Source organism: Battus philenor, unplaced genomic scaffold (assembly GCF_028537555.1).
Source record: "Battus philenor isolate CCGP_79_NKW_IND1 unplaced genomic scaffold, ilBatPhil1.0.hap1 SCAF_15, whole genome shotgun sequence".
Classification (NCBI taxonomy): domain Eukaryota; kingdom Metazoa; phylum Arthropoda; class Insecta; order Lepidoptera; family Papilionidae; genus Battus; species Battus philenor.
Genome location: NW_027181677.1, coordinates 755,112 through 782,692, shown reverse-complemented (window position 1 = coordinate 782,692; position 27,581 = coordinate 755,112). Strand labels below are relative to the sequence as shown.

Genomic DNA, 27,581 nt, shown 5'->3' with positions numbered 1-27,581 from the left:
ACCTTGGACTGGCAACGTCTGCTCACAAACTGAATAAACTTTGAGAGATGCTGGATTATTTTCAACCGGCCTTAAAGTGAACGTTTGAGAGATTTATTTGTCCAGCTGTAGGCGTGCTGTAGCAGAAATGTGATGATATATTGCTGTGCAAGAATAAAAATATTTTTTTAAAAAAACGTATGTTATTTAAACATTAGATAAAATAAAGATCCAACAAGACGAAATGGAGAATGCTATAGAGTTTCATAGATATAAAGGTAGTGTGCTACAATAAAGACGATATACAAAATTGAATTCGACGCTCGTCAGTCTGGTGTACAAAAATAATGAACACTACAAACATTTCCAGTCTCTTGACACAATTCAATGATGGTATAGAGGTTTATTTAAAAAATTTCCGAAATGAAATTGCAGATTTCCAGTGGCAATGTTTCGCAAATTCATAAAGAAAATATTTTGAATACATCGTGCGCTATTCGACACTCGAAAGTCCAGTCAAAGCAGCGACTCTCGCTCCAGCTGCCGGCTGCACTTGACACGTTTCCGGTTTCCGCAGGCGTGGGCGGAAAAAAAAAACCTCAAAGCGCGGTGACGTCATAGCGCCTCCGTAACTATGTCAGTCTATTTATTCGTATTACTATGTATCTATTTATGATTTGAATATCTATTCAAGTACGCATGTACACGCACTTTTGAATCCTCAATTAATTTTAATATTATAAATAGGTCACTGTAGAGAATTCCAGGTGTGTCAAACTCAAAAATGAAATTGACTGTTTTTTTTTATTTTATTTTGTATATATTGGTACATAGCAAGAGTTACAGAACCCGCTGAACAATAAACAGTGAATCCTATTGTCATGAACACGCGTGACCTTGAAATTATTTATAAATTTTTGTGAACGGTACTCGGAAATTCTAACAGAATACTATCTCGAACTTACTAGAACCTTATCCGTAGTATAAATAAGTGTACTCCCCATGACGACAGTTCAGTGTTGTTTTTCGAGTTATAAGATTAAGATCTACAATCAGTGATATAAAATTGATTATTTTAATTTTAATTGACTTAAGCGTAGCGTAATTTGGATTAAGCGAAGGTACACTTTATTTTAAAGTAGGGTAACCATTTTATTTGTGAATAAAAAACTCCTTGTGAACCAGTGGTGTTTCATTTCGAGTCAGAACCCACGGTACGTAACAATATCATCACACTGACATCTCTTCTCTGATACCATCTTTCATATTATGAGAGAAATTTTTTTAGCAGAAAATACTTTTAAAATTGACACAACTATAAACCACACGCGGCGCGCGGGCCGCCAGTTTAACACCCCTGGTGTAGTCAGACCATGAGTATGTTACCACCGGATTGGTATACTGAATGGATTCAGTATTTTTGATGTTTACATTATATCTGTCATGTAAATGAGGCAATGGAACAAGTTCTACACATTTATGTTAATTTAAATATTTTCATTAGGTTTTAATATGGACAAAATCCAAGGCTTCATGTTCATCTATATTATACTACTGTGATCAAAAAGTATAGTGAAATTGTCATTTAAGAAGAGGACCAATATTTTGCCACTTCCGCACATGCAGTGGTAGTCGTGCAACAAAGTGCACCACCCGCCAGCCCGCTTTTTTTGTTGCACTTTGTTGCACGACTACCACTGCATGTGCGGAAGTGGCTAAATATTGGTCCTTTTCTTACTTAGGATGGACTTCCGCAAGGTAACGCCTGATTCCATTAAATTGTCATTTAAAAATCCCAGGCATAACGAAGGTAGGTATTTTTTCTAGGTTTGTAGGACTGTCTATAACATTTGCCAAGCGTCTGTCTGTCAATAGTTGTAATATCATTTGGCTCAGACCAAACTATTTTGAAGGATGTTTAATGTCTCAAACGCATCAAGCCTTGATTGATCAATGTCATACTGCATTGGTTCTTCGCGACTGTTTTTACAAAAAACTCGACTCATACGTTTCCCCAACCATCTTATTCGATTTGGCTCCGTCTGACTTCTGGCTATTTAGCAAACTCAAGATACCAATGCGGGGTCGCATAAAAACCGAATGGAAAATTTTGAAGGATGTACCGGAAAAAGACATATTCCGACTGGTAGAAAGCAATGGCAAAAGTGCGTTTTATCAGACGGTGATTCCTTTGAAGGCGATGAAATTGATTTGGAAGAATAAATAAATTATTTAGGTTTTATAAACAAATTCACGATTCCTGAAATATTTGATGGCCAATTTCTTTTGACTGTACAAAATTTGACAGTAAAACATAACTTTAATCTAAACAAATTATACATTTGATTGTTGTTTTAAACTTGTCGAAATAATTAACGAGGATGGAAAGGCAAGTTGTAATGGCTTGCCCACTTGTGAGTTTGAAACATGTGGGCGTAAGTGTGTACGGAATTCATTAAGCAAACATCTCTCGTCCGTTCATTTCGTTTCACAAACACGGCGCGCGGCAACGAGCGCAGCGCGGTCAAGTCTCAGGAGCAAGTTCGCGTAACTTTTGCGTCGCTTTTATTAGAAGCACTTGAGCTAATTTCACGCGAGTGTAGGGTGACCATACTGTTATATATAAATACGAGACGGGTCAAATAATATTAAAGATATACAGTGATTTGGTATAGGTTTAATAGCTTTAAATCAGCGTTTCTCAACATGTTGTCCACGCCCCACATGGGGCCATTCGGAAAATGGACTCGACAAGAGTTTAACCCTTTTGCTTCCTTTGCGAATACCTTGATGTACTTAGGGGAAAAGTCTAGCGCAATCTTTTGATGAGTAGACCCGGCACGTTGTTTTTAACCTCAAGGCAATTAACGGTCTGTAGCGCTTGGGCAGCGATTTCAAATAAAATTATGCAGAAATTAATGTAAAATTGAGTAAAAGTCCTATGCCGTGTTTGCAAGGTGGGAGTGTAAAGTGGAGCTGGAGGTAACGATAGAAAGTGACACCATCGCCTCTATAATGGAAAATGAAGAGCACCGCCACAAATCTTTGAAATATTGTTATAAGCAATGAAAAATAAAAATAAATCAAAAATTAAACATAGGGTTGAGCAACAAAAGGACTGTAAAATAGGAAACAATAATAACAGAAATAAGGATAAATGTTAAAAATTGTGAACTAAATTATGATACTAAAAGAATGCGGCGTAGAAAAAGAGGCGTGTTTGTAAGGATTGTGAATGAAAGAGAAGAGTAATTTAAAAAAAATAAAGAATGAAAGAAGATATAGTAAAAGAGCTTGTGTAGGATGACAGAAGAGAACGCTTAAAAATACTTGAAACAAAGTTTCCAGTCATAGATTTAACATAGGAGAACAAGAGGTCCGTAATAAAAAAACTCACTTGAGTTTAGAAACTCCCCAAGAGGGTGGAAACCATTCAAAGAAGTAGTCACATATTCAAACTGTTAAACCTCTTTTATAGTTTAGCAGATTAAATAAAACCGGAGTCATCCGCGTTGAGTGTGATACGTAATTGTTATAAACTTTTAGATGCGATAAAATTTAAACCCTACCGAGTTTTATGGCAGTTTCGCTGATGAAAGCTAAACTCCTATCTTAGTGCGGTGCTTTGGTCTTATAACTGAATAACCTATTCAACTTTATTTTTCTAAACGACAGTCTTAATCAGGTTCATATAACATTTATTTAATTATATACTTTTTATAGTACCAGGCGATAAATATTGTACATCGACCTTTGGAAAGAGACAATCGGCTAATTTCGGCTTCGTAGAGCGTTATCTCTGTCGCACGAAATACGACTGACAAAACGTTATATAGGTAGTGTGGGACAGAGATAGTGCTCTACGAAGCCGAAATCAGCCGATTGTCTCTTTCCAAAAGTCGATGTGTAATATTTATCGCCAGGTACTGTAATTTATATTTAAAATAATTAAATGATGAGAAATTTTATTATATAAACTTTCGCACAGACACTTGAAGGATTTGTTATATAAATCATATATATATATATATATCAACAGTCCGATATTTTATGTAAAATTATGGAGATCCTACACGCTCGAGTGAGTGAAGCTACTTGAAAAGGCATTTCACGGTGCACACGCGTCCCAGTTGTTCGGCGTCGCGTGCCCGACACACCTCACGTGGAAACTGATTGTGTACTAGAAAAGAAATGTAAGAAATACTGCTCAGTGATAAAGTACATCGCTATACTTAAAAATTTACCTCCAACTTAAGTGTAATAGGTTTTACAATTCGCCTATCAAAAACAAGTTATTTTATTATTATCATATCATTCGATATAAGTCCAATGTAAGGCATAAGTCTCTATGTTGCACGCATCCACTTTGGGCCGCATTCGGGGGACTCGCGTTCGACTTCGAGTGCCGGTCTGGTGAAAAAATCAGGGAGGTCTCATTAGCCTCCCTGATTATAGAAGAAAAAACAAAAGACTTCCTCTTACTCTGTAGAAAAATAATAAGCAAAGTAATAGATAAAAACAAAAGTTTATAAAAGTGTAAATTAATATAATCAATGAAAAATAATTTAAAATATAGAGATAAAACAATAATGTGATATAGAGTAATAATATAATATAAAGAAAATGTAAAAGAGTAATGAGGGATGAATAAAAGGCGTTACAGAGCGAAAGGGAAAGACAGAAGAACTGTGGTAAGAATGAAACGAACGAAAGATCATATGAATATATTAAAGAAGAGATAGAAAATAAAAATGTTCGTGAAAAGATTAAATTGCAAAACAAAGGTCCCTGATCCCAACAAATTAGGGGTACGAGAAGCCCCCCAAAAACGGGGGCCATAGAAAAAGAAATCCACTTCGACCTTAATGTCCGACGACTTTGGGCGCCAGTGGGCCTACCACTACCTACGCCGCGTCTGCCGGCTCGTTGTCGCCACTGGAGAACCTTTTCGCTTCACCAGCAATTATTACTTCATATTAGCAATTCTCCGAACTACATGATCTTGGTTCTTCAGCGGACCTCGCAGCGAAACTCCGTCCGTGCAAAGCCTTTTACATTGCTCTCTAGGTGACCTTGAGCTTTCATATGAAGCCCGTTGTACGTGACGACGTCTTGAACGCAATAGATTTACCATTTATCAATACATTAATAATAATCTTTTTTTAATCTGCAATCTGTACAATCAATCGTCCTTAGACGTTCTCAAGGTCATGTCTTCAGGTACGGATAGCACCATCCACTATACCACAATACCCTAAATAAATACATGAGATAAATACATTTTCTCCTACTAGTATTTTTTAAAACATAACAAGGTAGTGTAAATTTGAGATGATTACGGCGTTAAGTGAGGGACCCGGAGACGGCTGCCATTTTGAAATGTAAATTAGTAATAACGCGGAGAATTCAAATGAACGCGAAATGATTCGACGCCCAGCTTCCATTGCGCTAAATAAACGATCATCTCAAACCTCCCCCTGCCGCCCACTCATTTCCGCCCACTGACTTCCTTCCGGATAATTTCGTTTAACATTTTGGATTGAAGTTTTATATATACGAATGAAGGAAATCATTTACATAGGTATTCTTGTTTTTATCTTAAAATAAATTAAAATTTTAGTATGAAACACTAATCAAAAATGTGCACGCGCACGTAACTGTATTCAAATTTAAAAAGGCATTTTTGACTCGTCTTATTCCATACATTTCGATCAACTAAAAACTCTTGAATGCTATAATAAGATTTGTTTAATAATATACATTTTATTTTAGGTTTATTACTAAAAAAAAGAAGGTCTAAGATATCTTGTGAAAAATTATTATATATGTGTACATTTATCAGTTATTTGTTCATCGGTCTATAGAGAGAGAGAGAGAGTTGTTAAAAGTTTGCGTTATTGTGTAGGTCAAATTGTGCAAACCAGTTGCAAAAATCTTTAAAGTTTTTACACCTATTTTCAATAAACCTGTATAAAGTGATTACTCTGAAATAAGTTCCTTTTTTTTCCACTTGATTGTGGCAGGCCAATAATTTCTGGTGGTACAAAGTCAGCAATAACAGAAAGTAATCAATATTTAATTTTAATATGTAGAATTCTAAATTTGACAACCTTTTTTTCTGAGTACACATTTATTTATTTCGTTCTTTATTATTTCTGAAACCTTTGATTTTTGAATAGGTTGTAACATATAAATTGACAACAAATGAACGATACATTTACCCCTTTAAAACTTTTACACTTATATCCAATCAATCGAATACATACGATCTATAATATTATTATGTTGTAAAAGAGTGACACACATACATATTTTATATGTTTAATGAAGTCGTGTTCACTTCAAGCCACTTTGTTAGTATATATTAATATTTGAGTGTTGTATATAGTTTGTGAATCTAAGTGAAAACAGATTATATATAGTTTTGGGACGAAATTATGTTATAAAATTTATTACTGTAGTATACAGTAGTTAAAAGGTTTTTTTAAAAGACCAATAGATGGCACTGATATCAAGCTATAATTTATATTAGCGCCATCTATTAACAATTTTTTTACATTTCTAGTATTGTTTTATTATAAATCTAATTTCCCTTTCTTGTTCCAGACGTAAGCATAGAAGTCTTCCACCTGCCCGCAAGACTGCTTCTGTGATAGCTCTGCAAACTTCACGCCTGGCTCCAGTCTTCTGTATTCGCATCTCTCCACGCGGCACAAAGCAATTGGTGCTACAACATCTTCGACCACGATATATGGAGTAACTTTGTTCGTTCTGCACGTATAACTTAATAAAGTAAGTATTTTTATTGCAACTTAAATTAGTTCTATACAGAGTGATTTGTTATAGTATCCAAAAATCAATGGTTTCTGAAATAATAAACAACGTCATGATAATATGGTAAAAATTCAAATTTAAAATAAAGTTCTTCATATAAGCATTTACATGTGCTTTTGAATCGTCCCTTATTTTTAACATATAAGCAGTAAGCTACCATCAGATTGAAATGGTGATCTGTTAACAGCCGGACAGAAACTCAACAGTGGTTCATTTTAAATGAAAGTAACATTTTTTATATATACATTACAATATCAATCATGTAAATGAGTCAACAAACCAAGTTTCACACATTTCGCTCAACTAAAATCTTCTGAACGCTATAGTAAGATTTATTTAGTACTATACTTCTAATTTTGGAATTAAAACTTTATTCTATCTATTCGACTGACTCTGTATAGTCTTTGTTAAAAATCGGGACATAAGTAAATATTAAACCATTTGAATTTGTAAAAACAAAGTCGTATCGCCTTAATTTCTTCATCAAAAGTTAACAAATCCTTTATGGGTATGGGTGTAATCGCATATATAGGAAAGTTCCACGAGATATCTTAGATTTTCCGTTGCGTTGTTTTAAATCTAAAATTAAATAGATTAAATCTTTTTATTTACAGCATTCGTGAGATTTTTAGTTAATCCAAATGTATGGCTGACTCTTACATGTTTGATATTGTGTACACATCAAATTAATTAAATTTCACTTAAAAAGTGCAACTATTGTTGTACTTTATAGTAATTATATGACCCGCGGATTTTGTGGGAAGCTGTAGCTATACAACCTAAACACCAGAATCACTGTTTTCACCATAGAAGATTTATTTTTGACCAATCATCATTTTCCATGAATGTTTACAAATGGTACAGCGCCATCTAGCGGACAACGAGTGTATTGAGTTTTTGGCCTAATCGTCTCAACATATTTTCTTATGTTAAAAATAATTAACCATTTGTATAGTGCGTGTAAATAAATAAGGATATTTTGAATTTTGATATCATCAAGCTGATGAAATGTTCCGGTGTCGGCAGGTAGGGGTGGTTCATGCCCCACGCCGCGCCCGCCACCGCCATGTCGGCTCCTGCGCGGCACCCGCACTTCTACACCGTGGAGGTCGGAGACACGCGCTTCACCATCCTCAAGCGTTACCAGAACCTCAAGCCTATCGGCTCCGGCGCCCAGGGGATAGTATGGTGAGTCCCGGCACCCCATCAGACCGATTCCCTGTCCCCGCCTTCACCACTATATCATACACCTAATCCACACCTGTACTATGTATATACATAAAGCTTACAAATTGTTTAGAATAGTAGTTAGGTCGAATAACATAAAATAAACATAATTTGTTAACTTTAGATATAAAGAATTGGATAGAAAAAAAAACTACTTAATATTCTTTATTGTACACGCTAGAACATATATACATAGTTTCATAATAGAATAGAAAAAAGTACAAAGTGCGGTCGTATCACACGAGACAATTCTAGATAAACAATGTGGAAAAGGTAGAAGTATAAATCACGGGTAGTTAACGTGTACATATATACAAAACATACATATATAAAATGTAAATAACTAAAACATATATAAGAACAGATAATTAGCAATATATAAATAATAATTGATAAAAGGCAATCTAAGAAAGAAACAAAGAAATTAAAAATAAATGTACAAGCTCGCGTTGGTCGATTGTACAGATAAAACAAAAATGAGTAATAGACATGGACATAAATTGCTAAATAAAATATAATTAAACTAATTGAAAAAATAATTTATTCTTTATAAAATATCTCTACCATTTGGCAGCAGAAGGTTTTAGGTGTATTTTTAAAAAAATTGTTTGAATAATTTCTTTGCGTATACTTAACAGATAAAATTGCTAAAATTGTTTGGCTAATTATCAGGTGTTGTTACATACCCCGCGCAAGTACAGTCATGGCCAAAAGTTTTACGCACCCATATAAAACACGTCCACCCAAAACTTGCTGCAAAAATTACTTATCTGTTCAAAATTTGGTTATTGAGTACATACAATGCAATTTAAACCATAATATAAATATAAACCATAGTCTTTGATCACTGTTTAGTAATGTTTTTATTCTTATTTGTTTTTTCATTGTTTGACTATAAATCATATGTTCTCAGTGAGATAGTTATAAGGTAACAACTGTAACTAATTTTATATTTCTAAGCTTCTAAGTTTGTACTTTCTTACTGCCTTTTGTTACTGTCTATCTCCAATAAAGTAAATAAATCAATAAAAGTACAGTTAGCGGCAAAAATAAAGTACTATTTTAAACAATAATAACGCATGTAGCTCGGTTTTTATCGGAGTGTGATCATTCATTTATTGACTTATTAGTGACAGTTTTGATGATGTCTGTCCATCTCGTTGTAGGGCGTCTACGAGATCGCTTGCCTCCTACACAGAGACCTCATTACGGGTGACGTGTGCAAACAACTTGAGGTTTCGTATTTGCACAGTCTACAACCTTTCTTTTATGTTATGTTCCTTGAGGATCAAAACGGTGGTTAGGCGCGCCAAGGGCGAAAGGTTTTTAGGGATCCGTAAAACATCTGGCTTGCAAAAGTAATCTAAATACACCAAATTGTTTATAAAATGTTTGATTTATAAAATATGTTTTTATTAAGAGCATTAGGCACTCAGGTCACACATATAATAAAACAGCATTAAAGAAACTTTTTTATAAATACTACTTTAAATTTAACAAGTGCATTATTAATAAATATCTCCTTTCTTCCATCGGACAACAAGACAAGAATTCACGTCATTCATACACGGTTGAAATTCCTTCCGACCGCACTGTTTCGCTAATATATGTGCAAACAGCCTTTTTTTTTTGGTGGGGGAAATCTTCTGGTATTCAAGATGCCCTGCCTCTGGTGGGAGGACAGGGGTATGTGGGATTCCTACCCACTAAACTCCCCCCCCCCCCCCGGTGGTCGCCCTCTGCGCTAAACGGGGGACCGCGGTATCTTCCGGTCAGGGATCGCCACGCGGTCTTCCCTCGCGCCTTGCTATTTTTAAGTGCAAACAACCTACTATAACTTGGGAATTTCCAAGACAAGAGTGAATAGGTTTCTTCTAGGCAAGCATATGCCATTGTAGACCTCGTCACCACGTCTATCAGCTTGTGGTCGCCTCTTGTCGAATCTTTCGGCCCCAATTGACACCGGTTGCACGAGCGAAGTGTTCCGCGCACTGCCACCTTAGACGACATGAGACCGACGTCGGTGATCTTGGTCCTAATTCGTATCTCCTCATTTACACAGATTACAAAACTCATAAAAGAGCAACTTACAGTCTACGTAATTTTAAGAATATATATATATAATGATCATTTCAGTCTAGACGTCCACTACAAGGCATAGATCTCACCCAGAGATATCTATGGGGATATGCCGTAATATATGCCAAGATATGCCGCTTGGCAGGCTGATTGATGATCGCAGTGTGATATTATGGTATGCAGAGAACGCTGCTGCCTATCCTCTAGAAACTTCTCTGTGAGCAGTGGCAATAATATATAAGGAAAGCACAAAGTGTAAATTATATAACATTGTATCGCAGGAATCGAACTCGCGATCTATGCTCGCAAGTCTCAGTACTCTACCACTAGGCTCGGCAAGTGGCTAGCACTGCTCGATTTAAAAATAAATACGATTTAGTAACTAATAAGGCAAGTGACAAGTTGTTTCAATATTCATTTTCTATTCAAACAAGACATTGTATTAGAAAAAAAGAATATGTTCATTTGTAATCTGTAACATGTTAAATATTAACACGTGATTGTTATTTTCCATATACTACTATGTTATTATAAAAAATAACGATTCCATTTCGATAAATACGAGATTTGTAATTTCTTTTTCCATTCTATAAACTTATAATTTTATTTAAAAAAAAACTTATACTCTATTGCAAGCAACTCTTTTCTTTGCAACTGCACGAAGTCATTGCTGCATGCTCTGTACCACTGTCATTAAATGACGTCACTTACTTTGTAACTCTTCACTTAAATATTACTAAACACTAAATACGGATATTTAATGGAATCAGGCGTTACATTGCGGAAGTCCATCCTAAGTAAGAAAAGGACCAATATTTAGCCACTTCCGCACATGCAGTGGTAGTAGTGCAACAAAGTGCACCGCCCGCCAGCCCGCTGACAAATGCGTATGCGGCAAACAATGCGAAATACACAACTGTCACCGTCAAATCACTCAACACGTGTTTCACCCCTCCACGGGGCATCTTCAGGAGTAATGTTACACAGATTAGTGCCAAACACAGAGTCACCACTGCATGTGCGGAAGAGGCTAAATATTGGTCCTTTTCTTACTAAATACGGACACTAGTTCAACCGATAAACTAAATCTCTATAGATCTCTCCCAATCAATGACAGGTTATCACTCTACCCTCATTCAATGACGACCTATTACTACGTCGTAACAACTACATACACAACGTAAATATACAACAAATGTATTTTAAATATTTTGCCTCATATGTCTATTTGATTGAGAATGGATCAATTTAACAGAAAAAAAACGTTTTAGTCTATTTTTTATTTCATTTGGCTGTGTTAATAAGATTTTGAGTAATCGTTTTTAAAATTCTCAAAACTCTAAATGAGGTACCATATTAATTCGGAAACACCTATAACATCATCATCACCGCTGATGCTCATTGCCGGACATAGGCCTCCTTTATAGATATCCAATAAGACCTGATGAAAGAGGTCTGCATCTTGTTCTTAACAAAGGCGTCTGCCAATTTTAGGAGGAACGTCTTACTTTGCGCTTGACGATGTGCTGCGCGCTATGTGACCAAGTTCTATGTTTTGTTTTAAATATTAACACCTAATTAATTTTAGAACCAATAAACATATTCTCCTTATTTATTCTTAGTTGTGTGCTTTTAACAGACCAATCAAAGTCAAAGGTAGTTGTCTGTTGTTTCTCTATCCCTCTTCGTGTCACTCTTCGATAGATTCAGAATTCTTTACCTGATCCGTCCATCGTAAAAATGGGCGACTACCGTCTCTAAAGTCTTTCGCTCTACCAACATCAAGTCGTTGCAAACCGATTTTCCTTCTGATTTATTTACTTTTGAAGTGCAATGGTACTGGCCGGTAACTAAAAGCTTAAATAAAATCATAAACTTGAATATAGAATTTTGCATAAATCACAGAAAACCTAATTTATATATCTATGTAAGAGTATATCTTTGTCAATGCTAATACGTTAATATTTTGTAATATTTCTCTACAGAACAGCTATTTCCTTTATTAGTCATCAATACCACAAACAAAGTTTCAAACATGCCATAATTAAAGGTGCTTTTGGGTGATCAACAAATCGGGCAGTGAAATTATTTTCTGTAGAGTTTTATGTAATAGAATCTTATGTAGCGCCTGGTGTCAGTTGATCAAACTTATCAATTATTTCCGCATCTTGTTTTTCTATTTTGTAAATAGTATTCATTACTCGAATTTTCCATTTAGGATTATTTATATAGATCACACGTGTTCGTAAAAAAACGCTTGAAGAACGAAAGTAGTATCAAATTGATCTTCGTTACATTAGCATTTTCTAAGTTTGGATGGTTCAAAATGCATTTTAATTTCAGAATAAACTGTCAGATTTATTTTATGACTCTCAAGTATTTCGTAATAAAGTAATTGGATCAATTTAATCCCAAGTAGTATTGTGAATTTAAAATGTTTTTCACCTTCGTGGAGTTCTTTAATTATTTCATTTAATTCATCATTATCATCGGCGCGTTCTTAGGCAGTTTATTGTAAAAGCATACGCTTAGTCTCTCTGATTTGATAAACAAAGTCACGTTTTTTAAACAAATAATTTCGTGCAATCAACTAAAACTGATTAGTACTGTACCGTTCACTTGCCAGTAACACACATTGGACACTTGCAACCAAAGCCACCATCCACCCGGCACCACGCACCGCCTATATAATGTGTTTTGTTTATAGCTGATCCCGGGTAATGTAATGCGAGTAGAGATGGTTCAGTTTTACTCGGTCAGTTTCGGTGACACTGTGTTCACGATCCCCACGCGCTATACAGAGGTAGCGCGTCGCGGGGCCGGCGCTCAGGGCATGGTGTGGTAAGACATCGACGCCATCTTCGACGCTTTGAGCTTTCAGTGTTCTCACATCCGCTTTGGTGTTTGGACTAATTTCACACGCTTCTCACACACGTCTCACGTCACCCAGATTAACTTTTAACTACCTCTCCAGTCGCAAGCGACTGTCCTTTCCTACTTCAACTTGTTAGACGTGACATGTTTTCGAAATTTTTTTGGGAAAATTATACACCTTTTTTTATTTCGTGAACTATCTGTTTTAGATACTTTAATTCCAGCTGAAATGACTGGACCAGATTTTAATTTTAATACCTTCAATCCGACATGCCAAAAGTTAGAACATTAATATATTCCAAAGCGGATTATTGAAAATTGTTTTTGCAATTACTGTATTTTCCTAGATATGCATTTTGAGTATCAATTACGGTCTTGTTTAGCATGTCGACTGTTGTTTAGATTTATATAAAAGTGAGAGAAAAGGGATATAATCCCACGAGACAAGCAAGTCCAACAAAGAGGACATTAGAAAAAACGAGAGTTCTTCACAAAAGTTTGTAGATAACGTTGTTTACCTTAATTAAAATTCAGCAGACCGTTCCCAACATCATACTTAATCTTTACATTCTTGCAAACTTAAAGTTTTCCAAAGACATTCCCCGACTCAGCCAATAAACTCCAAAAAAGATTGAAATAGACCTAAGAACAGATTCAGAGAAAGTTTTAATTAGATATTTCGGATAACAGGTATAAAGTAACAGAATGTTTAGAGTTAAGAAGTTTGTTGAAACTGATGCTGTTAGTGAAAATCCATTTTCCCCGTTACAAATATACTCGCTTACCCACATTGTGTTTTGACTAACTTATTACGTTTTACAGTGGCGGCTCATTGTTAATAATAACTAATCTATAATTACGAATCTTGGTTGATATAACAATTACTTAGATATTGTTTACATAAATCAAATGATACGAAGTCATTGCAAATATAAATTCGCACGTTCTTGAATTACAATTTCGATAGTGTTAAAATTTAAAAGTTACATCTTCCTTTTGTATCAATTGTTTTAATTTGATTCAAATCTGTGAATTTATTATGTTTTGCTATATTTTAATAATTGATGTGTAGTATAGATATAATATTTATTTAAATCTATCTAACAATAGAAGGTATGTTTCTTTATCAACAATTAAATCTTTTTCAGACTTCACATCGAGTGTACAATTACGAGCGATATCTTTATCATTCGCTTAGGTTAAAATATAACAATCAATCCTTCTGATTGATGTCCTATTTTTTCTTTTGTTGTTGCAATTTGTGGTTAAATGTGGCTAAAATTTCCCAAAATTTATCCGTATTAATACAGATCAAGATAATTGGCAAAAGTTAGATTAAATATCAGTTTGTTCATTCAGTATATTCCATGTATAATCGGTGCAAGTGCATTGATGTAACATTGAGTTACATTATGGCAATGATAGTGAAATTTTTAAAAAAATCGTGTATGCCCAGGTGTAATTTATTGTTTTAAAATTTAACTTTCTTAACCCTCATTCAATTTTAATCTTTAGACAGTGGCAGTTAAGATACATTTTCCGTTTCAGCGCCGCGTACGACACGGTTACACAACAGAATGTGGCCATCAAGAAGCTGTCGCGGCCGTTTCAGAACGTGACACACGCTAAACGCGCCTACCGGGAGTTCAAGCTAATGAAGCTGGTCAACCATAAAAATGTAAGATTACATGAATATAAAGTTATAGAATTAAGCAAAGGAAGCTAATTATTGTCACGAACTTTTTATAAAACTGTATTTGTATGGAGCAACTGTTGACTTTTTCGCCGGCTCTCAGCAGAACTGCCTTCCGTGCTGATAACTTCCTGTAGGGACAACAATACCGACATTTTATGTTGATTGACGATTCGAAAGTGCTTGTAACAACAATTTTGAATATTAAAGACTTTGATTTTATATTAACATATTAGGCTATAATTAGTTACTCCTTTGTAGGCAACTGTGTAAGCTTTCACTAGAAATTTCTTTCAAATTCCTTGTAATGAATGGAAATTGTTATTAAATGAATTTAAAAAGTTTATCAAATTAAAACTATGTATGTATGCTATAATGGTATCCCGTAGATAAATAATTATTGGTACAAAAATATGTCACAATTTGAACCGGCAGCCATTTTGTTATAAATTAATAAAAGATCACTGTTTTTGAAAAAAGTTTACTTGAAAGTGTCAAATTTATATAAAAATCGTATTAGCCAAAGTGCATTCTATTTTTAAATTTTTAAAAATTTCGTTAAAAAATCAATTTCTCAAGTAAAAAAGTAAAAAAAAACATGTTTTTGTCAATATTGGCCTTTTGCGTGTTATTATACAATTACTGAAAGTTTCACGAAAATTGCTTCATAAATAACAAAGTTTTCGTGATTTTCAAACTTGTGGTCCCAGGTTTAGGTCTTAGACATGTCTTTGCGTTTCTTAATGTGTTAAAAGGTGGCCTGTGTCCGCCTTATATATTCATCAGATATTATAGAGTTGATATGTATCAGTTGCAGTTAAATTTATGGTCAATGAATGATCCGATGATTTTTGGGGAGGTTGTGGGTTTGGGCTTTTTTCTATGTGCTCAACTCAATTTGGCAAGTTCTGTGGGTTGTATCTTGTTTGCATAACTATCAATCTGTTTCTACCAGATAATCGGCCTCCTGAACGCGTTCACTCCACAACGGAGCCTGGAGGAGTTCCAGGATGTGTACCTGGTTATGGAGCTGATGGACGCGAACCTCTGCCAGGTCATCCAAATGGACCTCGACCACGAGAGGATGAGCTACCTGCTGTATCAGATGCTGTGCGGTATCAAGCACTTGCATCTTGCTGGGATTATTCATCGGGTGAGTTGGATGCGTTAGACCAAGGTTGTTCCTTTTTTGTGGGGGAAATCCCTTTTTTCCCCTCTTTCGTCGGACTTCTACTTGCTACCTTATTTTGCCTACCTTTATTAATGTATATCTGTACCGCCCAACGGTTAACTGGTAGAGAATGCTTACGGCATTAACTTCGCCGTTATACGCAAAATGTGTAAAAAGTATTATAAAGAAAAAAATTATATCCTAAAACTTCATTGGATGCTTGTTGCCAAAAACTGTAGAAACCCTATTACTCAATGCCGTAGTTCTTGCAACTCTGACCTTGTACTTTTACTTGAGGTAGAACTGGACCTTCTCCAAGGTCCAGGCGGTCTCTAATCTTCTCTCTTTCCCTTTACTCCCGTAACATTACTTAAATGGATAATTCGTCAGACAAAGGCTACTGTTTCAAGGTTTGTTTGCCTTTATAAATACCGAGATGACAGGCTTCGAGCTCCTTTATGTAAATCGTTTGTTATATCCTTTGTAATAGATGGCGCAAAAGTAATGTTATAATGTGAACGCATCTTAATATTTACAAATGGCGCCAAATTTCAATGTACTTTGACATTTATGATATAGATATATAGAGAATTAATTGTCTATAAATGATGGAGCGATATATACCTCAAGAACATGGTAATGTTATTTTTTTTTCAATTAATGTCATTAATCGTACATTTTCAAATTATGACTTTACTTTTGCACCACTTGCTAGAACTTAACTATATTATTATTGTTTCCCAGGATCTGAAACCGTCCAACATCGTAGTAAAAAGCGACTGCACGCTAAAGATTCTGGACTTTGGATTGGCGCGCACGGCGGGCACAACCTTCATGATGACGCCGTACGTGGTCACCAGATACTACCGCGCCCCTGAAGTAAGTAACACTTTTATTACGGTGTTATTAAATAAGGCTTCAGGTAAAGCTAGGAGGAGTATTGAAAAAGCCATCGACGTATGACGAATTAGACCACACCTATTGCCTTTGTTTTGACATCTAGCAGTATTTTTATTATTTTATTTAACTGTAAGAGTTCCACTGCTGAACATGGATCTCCTTCAAAGATTTCTAATAAGAATGTGAATAACGCTATAGTAGTTTTTGTAAAAGAAATGCTTTGTTACGAAGAGATTTGTTCTCTAGGGTAGAGTAGAGATCGGGTGAGGGTCCTGACTAAATTGCCCTTGAATTTTTGCGTTTAAAGTGCCAAGGTTAGGGAAAGATAGTGAGGAAACAATAGAAAGGGAGTGATAGTAGGAGACATCTATAGAAAGAATGGTATTAAGAGACTTTGCAGAGGAAACAAATGTGGGTAACTCAGGAAATAGAATGATAGTGGGAGACTGCTAAAGAGTAGGAGGATACTTTGGAGAAGGGATGACAGTGGGAAGGTTTGAAGAGGGAATGATAATGATAGACTTTGTAGAGGGTGTGATATTGGGATACTTTGGAGATGGAACGATAGTAGGAGACTTCAGAGAGGGAGTCATAGAAGTAAACTTTGGAGAGGGAACGATAGTAATAGACTTTGGAGACGGGGTGATTTTGGGAAATTTTGGAAGCGGAAGGAGATTTTGGGAAGGAAATTTTAGTTAGAGACTGAAAGGGGCCGTATAGTAACCCTCATGATCAATTGCCCCACCAAGAGCACATGACTAAAATAACCACTGTAGTCCAAGAGAGTGAAGATGAACTCACAAGAATGCAATTATCGTATAACGGTCACTGTATATATGTTATATTTTTTTGTTTTTAGGTCATCCTGGGCATGGGGTACACGGAGAACGTGGACATCTGGTCGGTGGGCTGCATCATGGGCGAGATGATCCGCGGCGGCGTGCTGTTCCCCGGCACCGACCACATCGACCAATGGAACAAGATTATCGGTGAGCTGGTTATCTTCTGTCACAGGATAAATTAAACTTGATACTCTGATTTGGAGCTGAACTGTCATTTTGGAATAAGTTTAACTAATATTTGTAACACGAATAGATGTAGCAATTATATACATGGACATGCCTCGAGGTTCCGAAATTTTAAAACAGAATTATCGAATAACTAGTTATGGGAAAGAGTCCAGTGTTTATCTTTGCTTCGATAGTTTCGAAGGTAAAAACCCTATGTTATTATTAACTTTGCCCTAGTCTAAACGTAGTCCCCACAACAGATGGACAAGTTTATTGATGAGGGGGCAATCCGAAAGTGGACTTGACAAGAGTTTAACCTTTTCGCTTTAATATAAAAATTGTTACATACGGAGGCGTAAGAAAGGCTTTTTAAGAAAGGTTGTCGGGTATTTCACAAAAAATGTTGAATGATACTGGTCTAGAAGTGTCAGTTCAATTTGGAAAATGAGGCTTTTGCTCGAAATAATTTGGGAATCCTTTATTTATTTAATAGGTAGACACATGAAATTTAATAACCTATTAAAGGAAACCTTGAAATTTTGATTTTCTTGTTTAAATTAGTCCAAAGTTGCCAGTTTAAGTTCTAGAGGTTGTTGGAAACATTAATTTTTAGTAGCAACATTCTTTTCAATATGTCAATGTGAATTTACAAACCATCTCTCTTCCGTAATACATTTTAGACAAGAAGGCTGCCTTTTATAAAAACCAATTCCAGAGGAAACCCAAATACGTTTTAATTAAAAGGTGGTGCGCTTTCAGGATTGTCTTTCCTGTATCCAAAGAAATATTAAATCTAAAATAAAAGGGTATTTCCCTGAGCTAAGCGTTGAATGTCATAGAAATCATATTTTTTTATCATGTACTCCAGGGGTGTGTAACATTTTTATTTAAGAGGTCAATTTAAATTTTTAAAATGTTTAGCGGGACGCTTCTACTAACTATATTTTTTACAAAAATAAAAATAAAAATTGTAACATTTAAATATCGTCCCGTGCATATTGCATGTTCGAACAAGTCGCCATGTAACTCATTTCGTTTTAATATGTACTACCGTTTTAAATAAATTATTTTATAGTTATATATTGATGGGAGAAGAAATAAATTCAGTTTTCGAAATGTTTAAAGGGCCGCAAGCGACCCGCGTGTTGGTCAACCCTGATTGTATTCGAATTGTCATCTGTTATGTGTTCGGCAGAGCAACTGGGCACGCCGTCCGCGGCGTTCATGGCTCGACTGCAGCCCACTGTTCGCAACTACGTGGAGAACCGACCCCGCTACGCCGGCTACAGCTTCGAGCGCCTCTTTCCAGACATCCTGTTCCCCAGCGACAGCAACGAGCACAACCGTCTCAAGGTACAGGACAATTACTTAATCCCAACTTGTTGATAATGCAAACTTTCATAGGTATCCCAAGGTCTCTACGATATTATATATATATACTAACTGATCCCGCAAACGTTGTTTTGCAAAAAAAAAATTAAGTTTTTATTTAACAAATAAAAATAAGGGTTGATCGTACAGGGGTGAAAATTTAGGGTTGTATGTATTTTTGTATGCTGTATCATAATAAAATAAAAACCAAAAAAAATTGGGTAAAAAATAAAAAAAAAATTTAGGGGTGGACCACCCTTAACACTTAGGGGTACGGAAAATAGATAGTAGCCGATTCTCAGACCTACTGAATACGCCAATATGGTCAAGCCGTTTCAGAGGAGTTCAAGTTCGAATATACATACATACATACATATATATATATATATATATATATATATATATATATATATATATATATATATATATATATATATATATATATAAATATATAGTAGTATATAGTAAGTAACATGACAATTAATTCTAAATGTCGTTTCTTTGTTCTCATGTGAGACTATTGTATAATTTTGTTTGAATAAAATGTAAATTATACCAATGTAACATAAGTATGTACCAAAATAAAAATCTTTCTTTTGAGTAGCAACATTGTTGTGCTATTGTAACATTAGTAAAGTTGTCTTATGAAAAGACAGTTGACAGACTGACAGCCGCTGCCCGCCCACTGGAAGGCATTAGCCGCCCTCAAGTATCGACACGATAGGCGGTCCCGCGCTGCCTGAATCCAGTGACTTCTTCAACCTTGACTATGTCGTCGTTCCACCTAATGGGGAGCCTATTCACTCCCCACCATCTTTCGTCCCTAACTGCCACGAGCGTGCCCCGCCCACTGTCACATCGGACCAGCATTTCTTCGATTCGATCCCGTAGCGACACTACGACTATAACCATCTCCCTTGCTCTCTCTTAATGTCATTTAACCTTTTCATAATGCCCATCGTAATTGACTACGTCTTGGATCGGATCGGATCGGTTTTTTTTTATTTATTCTTGCATTATTCTATCAGCTATTCCAACACGCTATATATCCTACGTATCTCCATTAACATTTCTCTATCCTTTAGACCAGAGTTCCCCAAACTTTTTTGAGTCCTAGACCCTTTGCCATGTTTTTCCGTGTTAGGTAGACCCCCTACTTACCTGATTTCCTGTGAATTTCTAACTGTAGTTTAGTTTAGTGTTAAAAACCTAAAGTAAAAACACATGTTAATTTATACATTTATTAATTGAATTTAAATTAAAACTACTCAAAATAAGATTTTGTATCTGTTACGTAAATTATACGTAACATTAAATCAATATTTTTAGGGAGAAGTATGAACCTGATGCTTTAATAATAAATTATCAACATTTGGCGTCAATTCAATATGTTTTGATATTATAAGATAGTATGATGTAAGTAAATAGGTACTATCAGTGTATGTGTCGAGATCTACTATCGTGGACCCTCAAATTTTTTTTCGCCGACGTAGACCCCTTGCAAGTTGTCATAGACACCTAGGGATCGATATAGACCACTTTGGGAATCACTGTTATAGACTAAGGTCTATCGTCGAGGTCACAGGAAATTACACGTGTTACTGTCTAGATAGAAGACTTGTGGCTGTCACAGAGCGGTTGCGAAGGTAGTGGGGGTTTCCGTTGGAAATCTACGAGGGAGGCCTACTTACATTATTATAGTTAAGTAGTAGGAAGCTAAACTCTTAGATTACTTAGGAGAAAGCTATATGAAGTCGCAAGACCTGGTATGTCATTCTTGTAGAGTATAACATAGCCCTTCCAGGAGGATTAAACCTTGTGTATTGTGTCACCAGGCGTCTCAAGCACGTGACCTGCTGTCGCGTATGCTGGTCATTGATCCAGAGCGTCGTATCTCGGTCGACGAAGCGCTTCTGCATCCTTACATCAACGTCTGGTACGACGAGGGCGAAGTCAATGCGGTAAGTATTTACACCACGCAGGTGACCAGAGAAATGTCTATATCAAGTCTAGTCTATTACGGAATTTATTATAATTATTGCTTTGGAAAAATCAGAGGATTAGGTGGAATGGAAATAACTCGTCATCGATTCCGTCGATGCCTTTCAAATTAAATACAACCTTCACGAAATATTTTTGTATTTTATTTTCTAATTTATATTAATTCTACATTGTTAATTTTTTTGTGTGAAAGAGGTCGATCGAAACAGTAATTTAAGGTTATTGTTTAAACGAGTATCTTTTATCTCTACCTAATGTATAGTTATGTCATTTCAAAAAAGGGAAAAATAATTTGATTTCAATTTTGTCGTAAGAGTTTAGGTGAGATTTAAACATTGTATCTAATAATGAAATTATTTTTATAACAAAATGACGAAATCACTTTAAAGTTCATGGAATAAACTAACCTATATATACAGTAAAGAAGCTTGTTATTACAAAGAATATCTATAATTTTTTAAATAATCTACAGTTTTGTTTTTATTTCCATAAATCAGCCAAATTCACCGATAAGACATTCAAAGTGTCGATAACTCATTGTATAAAGTAGCAAGCATTTCTAAAATTTAGTTTTATGTCAATTATTCATTAATCGTTGATATGATCAAATCAACAATATATTCAGGCTTCATAATAATCCTAACAAGGTTAACCCTTAACTTGGTACATTTTTTTTAATATTACATTAATATTCATACCACTTGACTTTTAAGACCCAAGGATGCCAACAGAAAAAACTGAATAAGCGTTCGAAAATTAAGAAATTACCTAAACATGCACATACAAATGATTTGAATGAATTTGATGCCACAATTTTTTAAAAATTCTGATGTATCTCTACAGATACATTATAAATAAAAGGGTTAAACAAAGATTAACCATAGATTAATTGTAAATAAAACCTGTTTGAAAATTTTCAAGTGATTTTTTTAAGATTTAATGATCATTTGTTCACAGCCAGCGCCAGCCTCGTACGATCATTCGGTGGACGAGCGCGAGCATACGGTTGAGCAGTGGAAGCAGCTCATCTACCAGGAGGTGGTTGAGTACGCGGCGCCGCCGCCAACGCCCGCCCATGCGCCGCCGCCCGATCACGCGCAGCCCGCCCTCACCACATAGGTGACAATATCATCATCATGTCAGCCCATAGACCTCTACTACAAGACAGGCCTCCACCAAAGATACCACTCTTACGGTTTAATTATTCAAGCATCGATATGTTAAAGTATATATATATATATATATATATATACTTATACATAGTCCAAATTTTCATCATATACTTCACAAAAAACACTATAGTTATTCTCTTGTCTCTAAATAGTCTAATAATAATCTAATCCCCTGTTTGTTAGTTTTTCATATAATCTATTAAACAATAATATTTAAATTTGATTTATTTATATAAATCAAATGACAACGCAATATATTTGTCACACTAAATAACCAGTTTGTTAAACCATATTATACGAACCGGTGGTATTGAACCGAACATGAAGTACTCGCTAATGCCATCTATCGTGAAACTTTTTAACTTCGCGTATTCTTTATCTGCTATACTACCAAATAACTTATTTGTAGATATATAAATATTATGATTTGTTTAGTATTGTGAGGTATCTTGCTCAAAATCAACGGCAGGTTAATTTGTCCTCGCTTGCTTAACGTAATACAACATAAAGGATTCAGAAGAGAACGAAATAAGATTCAAAAGTGCATGTAAAAGTCTACTTAAATAAAGTGATTCTGAATTTGATTATAAATATTGAAAATTTTATTGCAGGTTCCAGCCGAACTGACCGCCGAGATCTAACGGCGCAAGTGAGGACGTGTCGTACACGCGTTGCTCGCGTTGTACGCGCATCACTTGCGTCGTGCGCGCATCACTTGCGTTGTACGCGCATCACTTGCGTCGTGCGCGCATCACTTGCGTCATACTCGCATAGTGCGCGCGTAACCCGGCGCGTAAGGCCAACTCAGTGCGCCCCAAGCCCGGATACGCCACCTCGTCGGTCGGTCAAGGACTGCCCTCACTACTGTACTCACTTCCTGTTTCTTATATACGTAGGTTAAGCACTTGTTGCGTATGTTTCCGAGGACGGTGTGTACGGAAGCACTCAGTTGTTCGCCGGCTTCGAGAGGCCCCCGGCAGCTGTCAAAGAACTCTCATGTCCGACGCAGTTGATCGGGGCTTCCCAAGGCCGTAGCGTCGCAGAGTGCCTTCGAAACGCTCGTGGACTGGTGTTCGTATTCGAAATGTTTTTATAGTGTATTTTAGAGACACAGTTCAAGACACGTTTTTTTAACCTACGGTGTAATTTAACTGTGGTTAAGCTTAGTCATAGATAGCTCGGTTCGCGAACACTTATCTCTACGAGAATCATATGTGCTACGTCGTAGCATCTACTACGCCGTAGCATGTCTACGACGTTTATATTACTACATCTAAAATATACGGACTACGACTATCGAGTGATAATACAAAAGGGGTGGGTGTTCGCGGATCGAATAGGCTATACCTTGTGCAATGTTTTAGTTATACAGGCACGTGATGCGCCCGCTGGAGTTACTTTGTTAGTCATAAACGACTAAGTAAAGTGTAGGCGGCCCGAAAGGCCGCGGCGCCGTAGGCAGCCGCTCGCGGAGTAGTTAGTTGTTGACTATTTTCGACTGTATGGAGGTAGAGTTAATTATATTAAGTAGTCCCCGTAGTCCGACCCGCGTCGTTTTCACACACACCTTGTTTATTATAAAGCTATTTAATTTTACGAACTAAAAATATTATTTTTCATGTTACACGAGTATACATATATAATCATTAACTTTATGATGACGTCATTAAACTTAGAGCCTTAACGGCTTCACCCGCAATAAACTCGGACTGGTTTTTTTTGTAATAAAAATCAAATAAAATCAATGGGTATCAAGTGTTTATATAGCATATGTCATTGTTTAATATTAAAGCTTTAGTAAAGCTTAATTTTATAATCATTGTCACATGATTTGTATTGAAATTATGCGGGATAAGGTTCGTTATTTATTCACGCAATATATTCCAAAAGGCTTTAGCAACTACTTGTGTATTTAAAGTGTGATCAGTTAGATATTAAAGCTTTAAAATGTCGATTATGTAGCTGATTTGTCTGCTAAAAGCTTTTTGACACAACTATTTTCAATCACCCGATATAAAGTGATAATTTTAAAAGATATTACGATAATTTATTTATTTCTTTTAGAATGCGACATTGTAAACAAGTATTAATTACAATTCCTAGTAATTTGAATTTTAAAAACAATTTCACTGTTTATATTATCATTACGTTTTTATTATTTCTAAAAGCAACAATGTATTGATAGCGTGTACCGTACATTAATTGACAGCAAATGAACTATATATTCACCACTTTGAAGCTTTCACGAAAAAAATCACCTTGTATACATATATACATATGTGTTAAATATATATATTGTACTACGTATAAAAAGTTTATTTGCTAGTCTAGTACCTTCTTTGCTTGTAGGAGGGTGTAGGGATTTCCTTGCATTTTTATAAAACTTTCTGTCTAAATAGTTTTTAGAACGCTATTATGAAACATAAAAGGTCATAAACAGCCGTGAAAGCAACTATCGTAGGCGCGGGTCACTCTAGGTTACTGTTGAGAACCTCATTAGGTGATATTATCGTAGCGTATCAACCACTGTCCATTCGCGTAGCACCACAGCCTTACAGCGATGCTACGAGATTTACTAAAGCAATAAATAGTCCTCACCAAAGGTTTACTTTCCCGGCGGTATATATAACGAGACTCAGGAAGAGTAAGGCTTTGGTCTCACGCAGGAACATCTACAACAATTCAAAAAGGTACATCAATCGCAGGTTTAGACTTTACGGAAGTCAAATACATTTCGAATAAACCACGGCTTCCGGTAGTTTACGATATAAATCCTCGTGTTGAGTAGGGTGGGAAATCCCCCCGCGCCCGGCTACAATCATATCCATCGTTAATAGTGTTACTTGACTTTGGTTCCATTACGTAGGTTCGATTTTAAAACTTTCCCAGTTCGACGTAGAGTTCGTAGAAACCGGACTGTAGAGTCTACGTGCAGGCCGTAGCGAGCACACTAGAACCTGTTATAGTCCTCACAATCTACATTGAGTCTATAGACGTAGTTTAGACTCCTTGTAGTCTAATACGAAGCTTTTGTATGACGTCTACGTAGCGTCTACGGATGTTCTACGAGTTTGTGTAGCGCTACGTGGGATCTACAAAATTGTCTACGCAGAAAGGGGAGTTTAGTGGAAGCTTTCAAGAGTATACAATAATAATATATATTTAAAGCTAAGTAAGTAGATTACTGTAAATATTACATAGGCTAGCTGAATGGAACGAAAGTGAAGGGAAAATGGTACGTGGGGGCACTTTGACGCCAAAGTAAATAATAAATATGTATAAATGAGAAGAGATTCATAAACTGTACGTCCAAATTGTCCATTCATATGTTAATGTACCTAATGCAAGTTGCAATGAGCGGGCGCGGGAGGGGGCGCGGGCGGCTTGTAGAACCTGACGGAAGCAGTTGACACGTGACGACTATCTTTTAAAAAAAAAACTTATTTTTACTGTAACCGTAAGTTATTTCATATTTTAACTGAATAAATCGAAATGGTTATTACATCTTGTGTTTCTTTTGAACCCTTTTCCCATTTATTAAATATATAAATATATACATATAAGTTCCACAACATATCCTTTCCTCCTTTTAATTAGTTTTAAATCTAAAACTAAACTTAAGATCTTAGACCTTTTTTCTTTGTCATAAATTCTAAATTAAATATATATTATTAAATAAACCTTGTTATAACATTAAATAGTTTTTAGTTGATCGAAATGTGTGGAACTTTGTTTGTTGACTCATTTACAAATCAAATATTGTTAGATTTAATTTAATGCACGATGTAAGAGTCGTGTAAAATTATATCCCGAGAAGCGAACACGTAACCTACGATCGGACGCCTCGATCGATACCCCTGGACTACCACTGTTCAATGAAAATGTGGAATTCCCCTTTTCGGTGACTTATTATGGCTCCTACAGCGCAAATGGTTGAAACACTGGTTGTTAAGGCGTTTTATTACTACGGGGAATTTATTCTAAAACCTGACAACCAGTGAAGGATTTCCTTATGAATGCGGTCGAATAGATAGACATGTTCGACTTCAAGTTATGTAAGAATTTAGCTATTTTGAGTTCAAGAAGAACCAGTACTATCCAAAGTCAAAATATCTTTTTTCAAGTAGACACTAAACACGCACTTTCGAATTGTCAATTCTTTTTAATATTATAAACACGTCGGAATTCTGACCTGCTGAATTTTGCTTATCAGATTCAACAATTGCTCTTTTAATTATATAGGATTGTCACAAACGAATTTCTAGGGGCAACAGCGTCCACTGCGTACCATAATAATGCACTGCGATAGCCAACCCGCCTGTCAAGTTCGACTATTATGGTAATTCCCCCCCATAAACATCTCAGGGGGAGACCCATGCCTTGCAATGGGCGCCTATGGGCTGAAACGACCATGTCCACTATTTTCTATTCTCTATTTTATTTTTATAATCTGTTACATAGATTTAGATAATCGTATGTAGTAAATATTAAATTATATTACTTTTAATATTAAATGAAATACATTTTTTGTGATTTGCAAAAGACTACACTAGACACTGCCTATATTGAAGAGTAATTTACGTAGAAAGAAGTAACATTTTCATGTACTCTGTGATCAAAAAGTAAGATGAAATTGTCATTTAAAATTACCGGGCATTAGGAGTGTAGGTATTGTTTTCCTATGTTGGTAAGACTGTGAATACTAAATATTACGAAAAAAAAGTAATATAGATAATTGGAAGGTAAAATAACATCACAGATATGAGTTTTAAGGTTATGTTCTTGATCATATGTTATAACATAGTTACATTTTATTTTGCACATGAATTTTTAATAAGGCCAAGTTATAAAAATGTACATTATATCTGATAATAATTATAATTTATTACTTAAATGGCTATAAATGTAATTAAAGAATAATTTCTAATAGTTTTAATTTTTAACTAATTTTCAGGTAAAAAATACGCAATGAATTTGATGAAGATCGTACTGGTTCATTGTCTAAGGCGTTATCGGTTCGTGTCTGAAATTGACAAGCTGATGATGAACATGGACATCATGCTACGACCGTGTGGTGGCAGCTTGCTGCAGATCCATCGCAGATAGCGTATCATATAAAAATAATAAATTAAAATGCCCTTTGTCATGTGATGTCTCAATAATTAAAATTATATTGTTACTATTTTATAATTGCGTTAATTATTATTTTCAAATAATAATAAAAAACTACGCTCAACTAAATATTTATTATAAATCTCACTATAATAACA

At 35.5% G+C, this 27,581-nt stretch overlaps 1 protein-coding gene across 2 annotated transcripts in view; it reads left to right on the top strand.

Annotated features, from left to right (window-relative positions):
- bsk (mitogen-activated protein kinase dJNK) overlaps positions 1-24,358 on the top strand; it is a 150,701-nt gene extending 126,343 nt beyond the window's left edge. The window contains exons 4-13 of one of the 2 annotated variants that reach the window (XM_068762045.1): positions 6,586-6,771; positions 7,840-8,001; positions 14,542-14,671; positions 15,642-15,839; positions 16,602-16,736; positions 17,617-17,746; positions 18,963-19,120; positions 20,974-21,099; positions 22,097-22,258; positions 22,923-24,358. In XM_068762045.1, the coding sequence (XP_068618146.1) occupies positions 7,853-8,001; positions 14,542-14,671; positions 15,642-15,839; positions 16,602-16,736; positions 17,617-17,746; positions 18,963-19,120; positions 20,974-21,099; positions 22,097-22,258 (1,188 nt within the window). In that variant the 5' untranslated portion in view covers positions 6,586-6,771; positions 7,840-7,852 and the 3' untranslated portion in view covers positions 22,923-24,358. Of the gene's footprint in view, positions 1-6,585; positions 6,772-7,839; positions 8,002-12,826; positions 12,961-14,541; positions 14,672-15,641; positions 15,840-16,601; positions 16,737-17,616; positions 17,747-18,962; positions 19,121-20,973; positions 21,100-22,096; positions 22,259-22,922 lie in introns of those variants that run through there. The other variant, XM_068762046.1, reaches the window with a different exon arrangement.
- The last annotated feature ends 3,223 nt before the right edge of the window (positions 24,359-27,581 follow it).